At 37.1% G+C, this 13744-nt stretch overlaps 1 protein-coding gene across 1 annotated transcript; it reads right to left on the bottom strand.

Moving 5' to 3' along the window:
• Positions 1-2594: 2594 nt before the first annotated feature.
• slc52a2 (solute carrier family 52 member 2) lies at positions 2595-13744 on the bottom strand. The gene is made up of 4 exons (XM_062435743.1): positions 13470-13744; positions 5752-6610; positions 5492-5615; positions 2595-4941 (listed from the first exon to the last, which is right to left on the bottom strand). Exons 1-4 carry the CDS (start codon positions 13597-13599, stop codon positions 4729-4731), a joined length of 1326 nt encoding a protein of 441 aa, XP_062291727.1. The 5' UTR covers positions 13600-13744; the 3' UTR covers positions 2595-4728.

A 13744-nucleotide genomic window follows, 5' to 3' on the forward strand; every position in this document is an offset into this window, starting at 1 on the left:
GATGGAGGTGGGTTTTTTTCTAGAATGAGGCAAGAAGTTCTGTAAATTTCAAGCCATGAAACTTTAGTCCTTACATAGTTTAACAAATAATCCCTGGTCTGTAAGTTAATGCTGAATTTGCCAACATGGGACAGAGTCTGAAAGTCTGATCCTTTTTAAACCATGTGACAGACATTTTGAGGTATGCTAGCCAAGGGTCCACATATAGGCTGAAATATCTCAACATCTACTGGATGGACTATAATGAACTTTTGTACAGATACACATGAAGCCTGTCAGATTAATCCTAATGACTTTGGTGATCCTTGTCTTTGCCTGAAGCCCTACCAGCAAAGCAAAGTTTACACTTACCCTTCAAAATATCTCAAAATTATTGAATAGACTGACATTCATAGATCCTGGACAATGCATCCTACTGACTTTGGTGATCTCTAAGCTCGAGGTTGGGGGCTGGGAATGTGGTTGTTATGAGTCTTCAGGGAAGAAATGGGTGTTTCTGATTGTTTGGCTGTCTCTTTATGATATACTGCTTTATGCTGATAAGAAAAACAAATATTTGTTGAACTGTGCCATTACAGAAGAAAAGAACGGGATGTAATTAAACTGTAAAATTGTAAATCAATTGGATAATACAACTATAAACGCTTTTATGCTCAAATTGTCAATGGTTAACTCAGTATCACAGATTAATGTGTCACCATAAGTAAGCATCTCGATGTCAACACGTGCTAAAGGTGTTGCATTCAGTTACTTAGTATCTTAACTGTTTTCTTAAGATTTTCTTTTGCATCTTGTCTTCTGGCTTTTTTAATTTGTGCAAAATGTTACATGCAAAGTGGCAGATTCCATCTATATCCAAGTTATGTAATTTGATCACAGGCAGGGTTTAGGTTAAACCCACTTAAAACATCAAGCATGCAGCAAAGCAAACATGACCACCTACTGTGCTGGTAACTATTATATAACCTACAAAAACATCTGACCACTGCATTGTTTATTGAAAAAGAAATGGCTTGCAGTGAAGTCTTTGATCAATAAAAGAATGAAAAAATAATACTCAGAGATCCAAACAATGTGTAAGAAGATAGTCCTCAAAGCATAAAGTTAAGTGAAAGCAAGAATTGTCTGTTACATCTTCAACAATCTGCACACTAACAACTTTTAAGAAAACATTTATTTAAAAAAAAAAAAAAAAAACCTATGTTTTTTTTGTTTGTTTTTTTAAGTACGGTTAAACAGTCACTGAATGTTGACATCACCATTTGAACATTAAAATAAAAAAACTAAGAATATTATTAAAAACGTTTAAATATATTTTAGGAACAAGACTAAGATTAGAGGAAACTTTTTCAGTTCAAACCATTAAATCATTAAAATTCAAGAATCAATAATATGCATCCCTGCAGATACTCACACGCTGTTTGTTGCAGAGTTTGTAGTTTTCTGCAGAGAGAGAGGAAGAAGCCAAAGTCCTGTGCAGTGAACTCTGAGTGCACCAAGGGATTAAAACCCTCCTTGTGGCAGTGGGTGTGAGAGCATGTAGCCAACCATGACACATGTTTAGTTAACTGGTCATTGTTTCAGACTACCTTCCTGTCCAGACTCGGAGGATCATCAGTTCACATCACATGTTGAAATTTGCAGCTACATCACTCCCATTTTTTTTGCCTTGAAGCAATTTCTGAATAAGTGAGATCATTCAAGAATCTGCAGAGTTTATTAATTTAGCTTAAGGGGATCATGGGAGCAGAGGTGCAAATGAGTTGTTTACACCATTGAGTTGCATAACTGCACATTTTTCAAGTCAATTTAAAGACTAAGTATTATCAAAGGGGGGGGGGGCCTTAAGTAATCAAAACAAAATCTACCAAAAATCTATTTGTACTAATTCCAGTAGTCAGTTTATCACTAGAGGTGTTCAAATATTTAAAGGAGCAGTTTAACATGGCAGCAGCAAAGTAGCTTAGCTTTACATAAACACTGGAAACAGGAGGAAACACCAGTTTTTTACTTTTTGTGTTTCCAGTCTAAAGCGTATTTCCCCAATTGCTGATCTATGTCAAATTTTGGAATAAAACTAACAATGTCAGAGTGTAGTTTTTTAGGTTATACATTTAAATACTTATTCTCTAAATTGAGACATTAACCAATTTACCTGATCAGATCTGCAGTTTTCATCTCAAATCATTTTTCATCTGGTGTCAATTAAATTTAGAAATAGACAAAAAGCATCCTGCTGTTTTTTTCTCTTTGTGGTTCAATGTGTTGGTCATTGTATTCAACTCATGGTAACTGTGCTGATCAGAAATGCTAAACTACTAATGTTCTTTTCCTAATACCTACAAATCTAACCTAATTTACAAGTCCTATTTTCTATAATCTGATAAAAGTCTATTGTTGTACTGTTTGTACCGTAACTGTACCTCTGAATTAGAGCTAATATCAGTGCTTTTCCTGTAGGTCAAAACTCATGCTGAGAACAACACTAACGTTAATTGAAGTCAAAGCCAAAACAGCCCCCACCATCCCCCCCACCCCCACCACCTTCCTGTTGAAAACAAACAAGACTCATTAGGTCCTTTTCAACCATTCTTTATTGTTTGTCATTTTTTTAACTAAACTTAACATCAGCTTCCTGTTGTGACACACATGGTGTGTATGTCAAGTATGACATGACAATCATATACAAAAATCAACAAACAATGGCCACAGTTATGAAAAAAAGTGTTAAAAAGCACATCAATCACACGCAGGTATTGGACATGAGTCTATTTACAATTAGCATTAACGTTGACAGATAAGTCATAACCATTTAAAAAAAACAGGCTTTCCACTATAAAGTTAAGGCCTTTTAAAAACCTGATATTGAATGCCATTCTTTTAATTGTCAAACCACACCTAGACCCATATCAGTTTGCATACAAGGCAAATAGAGGAACAGAGAATGTAGTGGCGTGCCTCCTCCACAACCTCCTGCAACACCTGGACCATGCTGGCCATTATGCCAGGGTGAGTTTCATAGATTTCAGCTCGGCTTTTAATACCATTCAATGACACCTGGTCATCCATAAACTAAATATCCTACAAATCCCATCTCCTCTCACTTGCTTCATACACAACTTTCTGAGCAATAGACCCCAGGCTGTCAGATCAGGGACCACCACATCCCCCTTCATAACCATCAATACTGGAGCCCCCCAAGGCTGTGTACTGAGTCCATTCATATGCCCACTCTACACAAATGACCCCATCTCCCATCATAATGTATTTCAAATATTCTGACGACACTGCCATATTAGCACTGCTATCAGACAATAACTCAGTCACAGCCTACCAATAGACCATCAACCACTTCTCAAAATGGTGTGCAGACAACTACTTCCTCCTGAATGTCACAAAAACAAAAGAACTCACACTCAAAATCACCACTACATGCTCCAAAATCATAGGCCTCCCTACACCCAATCTCTCCACACTTGTTGATACTGGCATCAAACGCAAAGCACAGTCCATAGCAAATGACCCCTGTCACCCTCTACATTCATGTTTCATTCCCCTACCTTCTGGCATCAGATACAGACAAATAACATACAGGAGGACCCGCTTTGGTAAAAGTTTCATTCCATCCGCCATCAATATTGTAAATAAAACATCCAGTAGGTATATACGGATATATGACAATAACAATAAAGAATGAATCTGAATCTGAAGGCAAATCTAGCAAACCTTTCTTCTGTAAACTTCTGAGGAGTTTAATAAAGTTAGTAAATCTGATGTCATGTAGCAGCATGATTAATAGAGTTTCCTTTTAAGGTATTATATGACACAATCCCTTGTTTACCAAAAGGGTTAGATTTGTTCTGTATTATTTTACTACTAAGATATTTTTCCCTTGAGGTCAAACAGCTTTATTGTATGTGTGGAATTGGTGAATAAAAATCCCATATGACTTTGACACTGAAAGTGACATTTTGTAAAGTTGAACATGTCTCAGAAATAATTTTGGGAATGTCCCTGCAAGCCTTCAGCCTGCATTTATAAACCGTGTGTCTCATATTACTGCGTTACAGCTTAAATTCTTCATGCTGACTTCAAAAGCTGAATTGTACATTTAACAGATAAAACAAATGTAGAAGGCAGACATTTGAAAATAGACACTTAAAATTAAAAAAATTAACACTAATCGCCTTCATATCAGGATTGGATTGTAGTTAGAATCTAACAGCCCCACTGCAACTTCATAATATGAGTATTTCTTATTAATTATACCCCAGAGCAACAAATGTGGATGAATAAGTTAACGATTGTGTCCCTGAGTAAACAGCTTTTCACATGATCTGTTGTAATGGGAAAATCCATCAGTGGCTGTTGTTGCCACTGTAAACAATTTCAGCTACACAGAGATTCATTATAAAATACCACACAAAGCACTTGTGGTATTACTGCATCATACGCGGTTTACATCCCCTTGGCTAATGTGCAGCAAGACAATGCTCCCATTATGAGGGAATGTTTCCTTCTTTCACAGAGGCCTCTGAATCAGAAGAGGACGCCTCATCTGTGGCATGATGTTCAAGAAAGATGAGGTCGAGAAAGATCTGGTACTTCACTCAGGAACCCCTAAAGCAGGGTTCAAAATTGTCCCAATTTCCCATGAGGAATGAATGGAAGCAGTGTGTATAAAAAAAAAAAAAAACAACAAATTTTTCCTTGCATATCTTGTTCATGCTAACTGCATTTATCATCACCACATTCCTCAGCCCTGGCAAACACTTGATAGATGTTGACCAGGGGATACATGGTGAGGGCCCCGATTAGAGAGCCGGCCTGAATTGAGATGCCGCACCACAGCAGGGCGGCATGGCCCGCCTCGTGAAGCAGAGTCCCAATCACCACCTTCAGATAGGAGAAGAGGCCAGTGAAAATAATCCAGGAGATGACCTGTAGAGGGCACAAACAAGCAGCTGAAGTCAGAGGTAGACATAGAGATCACTGAAGCTTCTGTGTTGTGGAGATCTGAGGTCTGTTCAGGGGGAGGGGTTTAGTGAAAGACTTTGATTTGAGGAAAACTCTGGGTTTTCTGTTTCAGAAAGACACATTTATATTTCTTAACTGATCCAGTCAATGTCAAAGACACAGGAAAATTAAAATCCCAGTAAGGTATTGTTTAGTTCCCAGAGGACTATTTTTACAGGTGTCACCACTTTTATGCTCTCAGTCATTTATTTGAACAGCAGTCTGTTTTCACAGACATTTCACGCTCAGCCAAGAATTAAATCTACTCTTGGCTCTTCTGTTGTTTTTTTAATATTTATAACACTATAACACAGTAAGGCAACTGGTCAGCTCATCAGAACGGTTCTCCTGCTCTAAAACATATAATATGTAAAAAAAACTTGCTTGATATTTAACCTGGATGACCTGGTCCGCTTTAACTGCAAATTATTATAATTATGGCTTAGAAATATTTGATGTGTGTATCGCCACTCACCACTAAAGCCACACCAGAGGGGTTTCCCAGGAGGGGAGGGCAGGGGCTGCGTGCTGCTAAAGCAATGAGATACGCAGCAAATACTCCACCTCCTAAAGACAAAATGCCCAGACCAGTGGGGGACCTGGAAGACAAAATGAGGCAGATCATAAAGATTTAAATAAGAAAACACAGTTACACTGAGCAAGTATGAATGTTTATAAAAGTTGTTTGATTTAAAGAAAATATAAAAAGGCAAGGATTTGGACACTATTTTTTACCTCATGACAAAAAACATAGCTAGAAAGCAGGCCAGGGGGTTTGCTATGTTGCCAAGCACCACAGAGAGGTGAAAGGTCATGGAGCCATAAGGCAGACAGGAGAAACTCTGGATAGAAGGCAGGACCCCGTTGGTGAGGGCATTGGAGACAGCAAGCAGCGCCAGCAGGTAGATGTTGTGTTGTGTCCAAAATGTCTGAGGAGCAGGTGGAGGAAAAGCCACTTGCACCTGCTCCTCAGACACTGGCGTCCCTCCGTTGTTAAGCGGGTGAGTCTCCTCTACATTCTTTGTCACCGCTGCGTTGTCAGGTTCCTGTGGCGGTGCATACTGCTCCGACGTTGTCTGTCTTCGTGTCAAAGCCAGAAAACTTAGTGCTGAGACGAACAGCATGACAAACAAGAACCAGAAGAAGTTCTGAGCCGGAAAGTTCTCTTTTAAATAGTGTGGCTGCACCGTGCCGTTTACAGTTTTACACTCCAGCTTGCTAACACCTTGTCCTAAAGCCACGATGCAAGGGAACAATGCACTTAAACCCTGACCGATGAAGAATGTACGGACATACCGAGGAGGGTAGCTGAACATAAAAGGCAGGAAGGTGACGTTGGAAGTACAGCACACGAAAGCCAAAACAAAGGTTAAGATCAGGAAGGGCAGGGACCTCTCCTCTCCGGCTATTGTGGCAGTTTGTGACCAGAAGATAGCCAGAAAAGCAGATGCCACCACTGCCAGAACCTGGATGCAGTGGATGACGACACGCTCATTTAATCGTCCCGGAGCACAGTGGTGTGTGATGGTCACTGCTATCGGGCCCAGGTTCCCAAACGCTATCAGCACTGAGAGGTAGGCAGGCAGGTTCCACCCTTAAACAAGCAAAATCAATTATCAGTGACGGTAATACAAGACACCAAATTTTAACATCTTAATAAGACATGAGACCAGACTTTGAACTTTTCTTATTGACGAACATTACTTAATTTGAATTACCCATCCAATATCTTACTTATTTTATTGACTATTGTTAGTGTAATAGTTTCAAGTATATGATTGTTGCAGCTTACAGTAAAGTGTAAAGATGTTTCATATTGTGAGTTAATGTATGACTGTGGTTGTTGACTAAAACGTAGTATTCATTAAACATACTGACAGTGAGGTGAGTTTCTTTTTTCTTTTTTTTTTGAAGGGTGTCTATCGGGTGTGCATTACACAAAATTAAGTAAGAATAGTTTGTTTACAAATAAGAATATTTTAGGGAGAAACTATCAGCAATGGGGATATGATGGCCACACAAGTAGAGGCTCTGATAATTTTACTATATAACCATGATCACCAAAACATCCAGAAATTCAGCCCTTAACACAGGATGCCAAGAAAGTAAAGGGCAGTAGTAAATCACTTGACTGCTACAATATGTATAATTAATATAGAGCTAGATTTTTTTTTTAACGTTATTACAATACAATGACAACAAAGTAAATTAATCTGCCAATCACATTAGAGCAACTGTCACTTTAAAAGTATCTAGGTCATTATATTAAGTAAACGTAAAAAAAAATCTCTAATATTGCAAATCACATGGAAATTGTAAGATAATCAAAAATAATCTAAATTCGATATTTTCTAAAAATCGTTCAGCCCTAATTATTATTACATTATTATTAATTGATTACTGCCTAAGCAGTACTATGGTGTAATTGTTCTTTATGTGTAAGGCAACATCAAGCTTGACTTAAATATTGCTTTCCTAACTTTGTAAAACAAAATGTATATACCTTTACTAAATTGCCATTTATTAAAATAACAATGGTGTCTGGTACCAGAGTTAATATTGGACCAATATCTGATATCGGTATCGGTGCATCTCTAATTGAAGTACAGTACTGGATTAGAAGAGGAAATGTAATGTACTTAATCACTGCGGTCAAGTGAGCCGGCGTTCGTCTTTTCGTGGTCAAGCCAGCCGCACCAAAATTTCAAGTGCGCTCGTATTCTATAATGTATGGCAAATGCACGTAGTTCACTGATACGGAGCGAGTTTTCAAAATAAAACGTCGGTTATTCCAAGGCAGTAAAAACAGACATGCCAATGTGATAGGCCACATAGTCTAGAAGCTATTGATCTAAAATGCTAATTATTTTATTATGAAAAGGCTTGATGCTTTCATACCAATTTTTGACATTTTGCACCTCAAGACTATGTTTACTCTCACTGACTTAGTATCAAACATGTATCATTTGAGAGAAAGTCAGCCTCAAAGTTTCTTCTTTTGCATTGAAAAACGGCATTATGCTCTATATTTACGCTACTGTAAAATCCCTTTGATCCATAATTTCTGACAAAGGTTCATACACGTGATCTCAGGATCATCCTGACTGTTCACTCACTCAGTATCAAGCATATTTACTGTATCATTTTTGAGAAATTCAGCTTCAAAGTTCCTTTCTTTGCATTGAAAAAAGGCACTATGTGCAATATTTACTCTACTGTAAAATCCCTTTGATCCATAATTTCTGAAAAAGGTTAATACTATTGACCCCAGGGCCATCCTAACTGTTCACTCACTCAGTATCAAGCATATTTAGTGTATCATTTTTGAGAAATTCTGCCTCAAAGTTCTTTCTTTTGCATTGGAAAAAGGCACTATGTGCAATATTTACTCTACTGTAAAATCCATTTGATCCATAATTTCTGACAAAGGTTAATACACATGATCTCAGGACCATCCTGACTGTTCACTCACTCAGTATCAAGCATATTTACTGTATCATTTTTGAGAAATTCACCCTCAAAGTTACTTCTTTTGCATTGGAAAAAGGCCCTATGTGCAATATTTACTCTACTGTAAAATCCCTTTGATCCATAATTTCTGAAAAAGGTTAATACAATTGATCTCAGGACCATCCTGACTGTTCACTCACTCAGTTTCAAATATATTTACTGTATCACTTTTGAGAAATTCACCCTCAAAGTTCCTTTTTTTGCATTGAAAAAGGCACTATGTGAAATATTTACTCTACTGTAAAATCCATTTGATCAAAAATTTCTGACAAAGGTTTATACACTTGACCTAACCCTCACTCCTTTAACCCATATATCACTTACATGCAATATTGTGTGTATTTCTTTTGATCATTTTGAGTAAATAAAAATCCCCATTTCCCCTGCTAATTTCCGTGTGTTCTCTCTATGCCCTTGTCAGATTGCAAACGTCAGCCAGGTATGCAAGAACTGATTCCATATCAAACACTGTCACTGTAGCTTTGACAATGCTCTTGATGCTTCTAAAATAATTGTGTTCTATTTTTCAAGAATGCCAAATTAAAAGTCAAAACAGAAATTTTGACTGATTGACTAGCTTAGTGAATTTATTTATAGTTACTGTAGATTAAAATTAGTTTTATTCCCTTCATTTATTTAATGTTTATATTTAATTATGCATTTTTATTATTTCCTTAGTTGGTAACTTTCCACTGTATAAGCGCATGCGCGGTGTTATAACAAGAGATTTGCCTTTCCAACGGCCGTCAAACGTGGAGGAATGGCGCTCAAACGAGGGTAAGTTGCCTTCTTTCCTAAGCCTACACTGTAACAAATTACTGTAAAAATACAGTGAATTTCATACAGTAATGTACCGTTTTTCATGAATACAGTTAAATACTGTTAATGGTGATGCCTTTACGCAATAAAAATACAAACAGTAAGCTACTGACTATCTTGAATATGTTTTTGCCCATTGTATGATTTTCTGTGCTGACTGTGCTAAATGAGGTGGTGGGACCTGATGCAACATGTTGCTCATATGAGTTGTGGACGGACTTAAACAAAAAACATATTCAAGATAGTCAGTAGCAAGGCAACTTACCCTCGTTTGAGCGCCATTCCTCCACGTTTGACGGCCGTTGGAAAGGCAAATCTCTTGTTATAACACCGCGCATGCGCTTATACAGTGGAAAGTTACCAACTCAGGAAATAATAAAAATGCATAATTAAATATAAACATTAAATAAATGAAGGGAATAAAACTAATTTTAATCTACAGTAACTATAAATAAATTCACTAAGCTAGTCAATCAGTCAAAATTTCTGTTTTGACTTTTAATTTGGCATTCTTGAAAAATAGAACACAATTATTTTAGAAGCATCAAGAGCATTGTCAAAGCTACAGTGACAGTGTTTGATATGGAATCAGTTCTTGCATACCTGGCTGACGTTTGCAATCTGACAAGGGCATAGAGAGAACACACGGAAATTAGCAGGGGAAATGGGGATTTTTATTTACTCAAAATGATCAAAAGAAATACACACAATATTGCATGTAAGTGATATATGGGTTAAAGGAGTGAGGGTTAGGTCAAGTGTATAAACCTTTGTCAGAAATTTTTGATCAAATGGATTTTACAGTAGAGTAAATATTTCACATAGTGCCTTTTTCAATGCAAAAAAAGGAACTTTGAGGGTGAATTTCTCAAAAGTGATACAGTAAATATATTTGAAACTGAGTGAGTGAACAGTCAGGATGGTCCTGAGATCAATTGTATTAACCTTTTTCAGAAATTATGGATCAAAGGGATTTTACAGTAGAGTAAATATTGCACATAGGGCCTTTTTCCAATGCAAAAGAAGTAACTTTGAGGGTGAATTTCTCAAAAATGATACAGTAAATATGCTTGATACTGAGTGAGTGAACAGTCAGGATGGTCCTGAGATCATGTGTATTAACCTTTGTCAGAAATTATGGATCAAATGGATTTTACAGTAGAGTAAATATTGCACATAGTGCCTTTTTCCAATGCAAAAGAAAGAACTTTGAGGCAGAATTTCTCAAAAATGATACAGTAAATATGCTTGATACTGAGTGAGTGAACAGTCAGGATGGTCCTGAGATCATGTGTATTAACCTTTGTCAGAAATTATGGATCAAATGGATTTTACAGTAGAGTAAATATTGCACATAGTGCCTTTTTCCAATGCAAAAGAAGTAACTTTGAGGCTGAATTTTTCAAAAATGATACAGTAAATATGCTTGATACTGAGTGAGTGAACAGTCAGGATGGTCCTGAGATCAAGTGTATTAACCTTTGTCAGAAATTATGGATCAAATGGATTTTACAGTAGAGTAAATATTGCACATAGTGCCTTTTTCCAATGCAAAAGAAGAAACTTTGAGGCTGAATTTTTCAAAAATGATACAGTAAATATGCTTGATACTGAGTGAGTGAACAGTTAGGATGGCCCTGGGGTCAATAGTATTAACCTTTTTCAGAAATTATGGATCAAAGGGATTTTACAGTAGAGTAAATATTGCACATAGTGCCTTTTTTCAATGCAAAGAAAGGAACTTTGAAGCTGAATTTCTCAAAAATGATACAGTAAATATGCTTGATACTGAGTGAGTGAACAGTTAGGATGGTCCTGGGGTCAGGTGTATTAACCTTTGTCAGAAATTATGGATCAAATGGATTTTACAGTAGAATAAATATAGAGCATGAGGCATGATTGCACATAGTGCCTTTTTTCAATGCAAAAGAAGGACTTTTGAGGCAGAATTTCTCAAAAATGATACAGTAAATATGCTTGATACTGAGTGAGTGAACAGTTAGGATGGTCCTGGGGTCAGGTGTATTAACCTTTGTCAGAAATTATGGATCAAATGGATTTTACAGTAGAATAAATATAGAGCATGAGGCATGATTGCACATAGTGCCTTTTTTCAATGCAAAAGAAGGACTTTTGAGGCAGAATTTCTCAAAAATGATACAGTAAATATATTTGAAACTGAGTGAGTGAACAGTCAGGATGGTCCTGAGATCAATTGTATTAACCTTTGTCAGAAATTATGGATCAAAGGGATTTTACAGTAGAGTAAATATAGCACATAGTGCCGTTTTCCAATGCAAAAAAGGGAACTTTGAGGCTGAATTTCTCAAAAATGATACAGTAAATATGCTTGATACAAAGTGAGTGAACAGTTAGGATAGTCCTGGGGTCAAGTGTATTAACCTTTTTCAGAAATTGTGGATCAAAGGGATTTTACAGTAGAACAAATATAGAGCATGAGGCATGATTGCACATAGTGCCTTTTTTCAATGCAAAAGAAGGACTTTTGAGGCAGAATTTCTCAAAAATGATACAGTAAATATATTTGAAACTGAGTGAGTGAACAGTCAGGATGGTCCTGAGATCAATTGTATTAACCTTTGTCAGAAATTATGGATCAAAGGGATTTTACAGTAAAGTAAATATTGCACATAGTGCCGTTTTCCAATGCAAGAAAAGAAAGAACTTTGAGGCAGAATTTCTCAAAAAGGATACAGTAAATATGCTTGATACTGAGTGAGTGAACAGTTAGGATAGTCCTGGGGTCAAGTGTATTAACCTTTGTCAGAAATTATGGATCAAAGGGATTTTACAGTAGAATAAATATAGAGCATGTGGCCTTTTTTCAATGCAAAAGAAGGACCTTTGAGGCAGAATTTCTCAAAAATGATACAGTAAATATGCTTGATACTGACTGAGTTAACAGTTAGGATGGTCCTGAGGTCAAGTGTATCAACTTTTGTCAGAAATTATGGATCAAAGGGATTTTACAGTAAAGTAAATATTGCACATAGTGCCGTTTTCCAATGCAAGAAAAGAAAGAACTTTGAGGCTGAATTTCTCAAAAAGGATACAGTAAATATGCTTGATACTGAGTGAGTGAACAGTTAGGATGGTCCTGGGGTCAAGTGTATTAACCTTTGTCAGAAATTATGGATCAAAGGGATTTTACAGTAGAATAAATATAGAGCATGTGGCCTTTTTTCAATGCAAAAGAAGGACCTTTGAGGCAGAATTTCTCAAAAATGATACAGTAAATATGCTTGATACTGACTGAGTTAACAGTTAGGATGGTCCTGAGGTCAAGTGTATCAACTTTTGTCAGAAATTATGGATCAAAGGGATTTTACAGTAGTGTCAATATTGCACATAGTGCCGTTTTCCAATGCAAAAGAAGGAACTTTGAGGATGAGTTCCTCTCAAATGATACATGTTTGATACTAAGTCAGTGAGAGTAAGCGTACTCTTGAGGTGCAAAATGTCATCCATTGTCAAAAATTGGTATGAAAGCATCAAGCCTTTTCATAATAAAATAATTAGCATTTTAGATCAATAAATTCTAGACTATGTGGCCTATCACATTGGCATGTCTGTTTTTTATGCCTTGGAATAACCGACGTCTTATTTTGAAAACTGGCTCCGTATCAGTGAACTACGTGCATTTGCCATACATTATGGAATACGAGCGCACTTGAAATGTTGGTGCGGCTGGTTTGACCACGAAAAGACGAACGCCGGCTCACTTGACCGCAGTACTTAATCAATGATATACATGTAATTTATAATAGCATGACAATACAATACAATATTTAGTTAAAATGTGTATAAAGCTAGCTGGCTAGGATCACTTAGCACAGGCTAATATCGCCATATGTGGGTTAAACTTTAATGATAATAAACAATTAGGAACCCAAAATGTGTAAGTATGTTAAAATAGCAGATCTGAATATTGTGGGACATTGCCCCCACCCATATGCTGGAGGGTAAACTATGAAAGCAGCTGGTAGATTTCAGATACAAACTAATGATTTATTAATGAGTAGCAGGTGAATTTGAATATTTATGGTAGATGTTCCCATTTTTAAAGCATTCATTTCCCACCCTAGGTAAACAATGTCACTGACCTTCGGGGAGCACCCTGACCACCACCGGGAGCTCGACCCACAGACTGTTTACGGATATCCAGGAGCCCACGGCGAACAGAGCCATTAGTCCGTGGGTCACCGTCTCACTGCTCCACCAGCTGCCGGACATTATGCGGCTTTACTCCGGCCAAGAGGACAGAGAATATGCTGCTGAACCGTTCACCTTTTGATTGAATAAAACACGAACAATGTGTTGTCCCACACGCTGCAGCAACTTGAAGAATGGAGGACCCTTACGCAAAGTTCCTGCCCCT

The sequence above is a fragment of the Scomber scombrus genome, chromosome 16 (genome assembly GCF_963691925.1).
Source record: "Scomber scombrus chromosome 16, fScoSco1.1, whole genome shotgun sequence".
Lineage (NCBI taxonomy): Eukaryota > Metazoa > Chordata > Actinopteri > Scombriformes > Scombridae > Scomber > Scomber scombrus.

Coding starts and splice junctions, on each gene's coding strand:
- slc52a2 (XM_062435743.1), bottom strand. CDS start 13,599: ATGTCCGGCAGCTGGTGGAGCAGTGAGACGGTGACCCACGGACTAATG. Junction 5,616..5,751: donor GCTATGTTTTTTGTCATGAG/GTAAAAAATAGT, acceptor TTTGTCTTCCAG/GTCCCCCACTGGTCTGGGCA. Junction 4,942..5,491: donor CCTCTGGTGTGGCTTTAGTG/GTGAGTGGCGAT, acceptor TGCCCTCTACAG/GTCATCTCCTGGATTATTTT.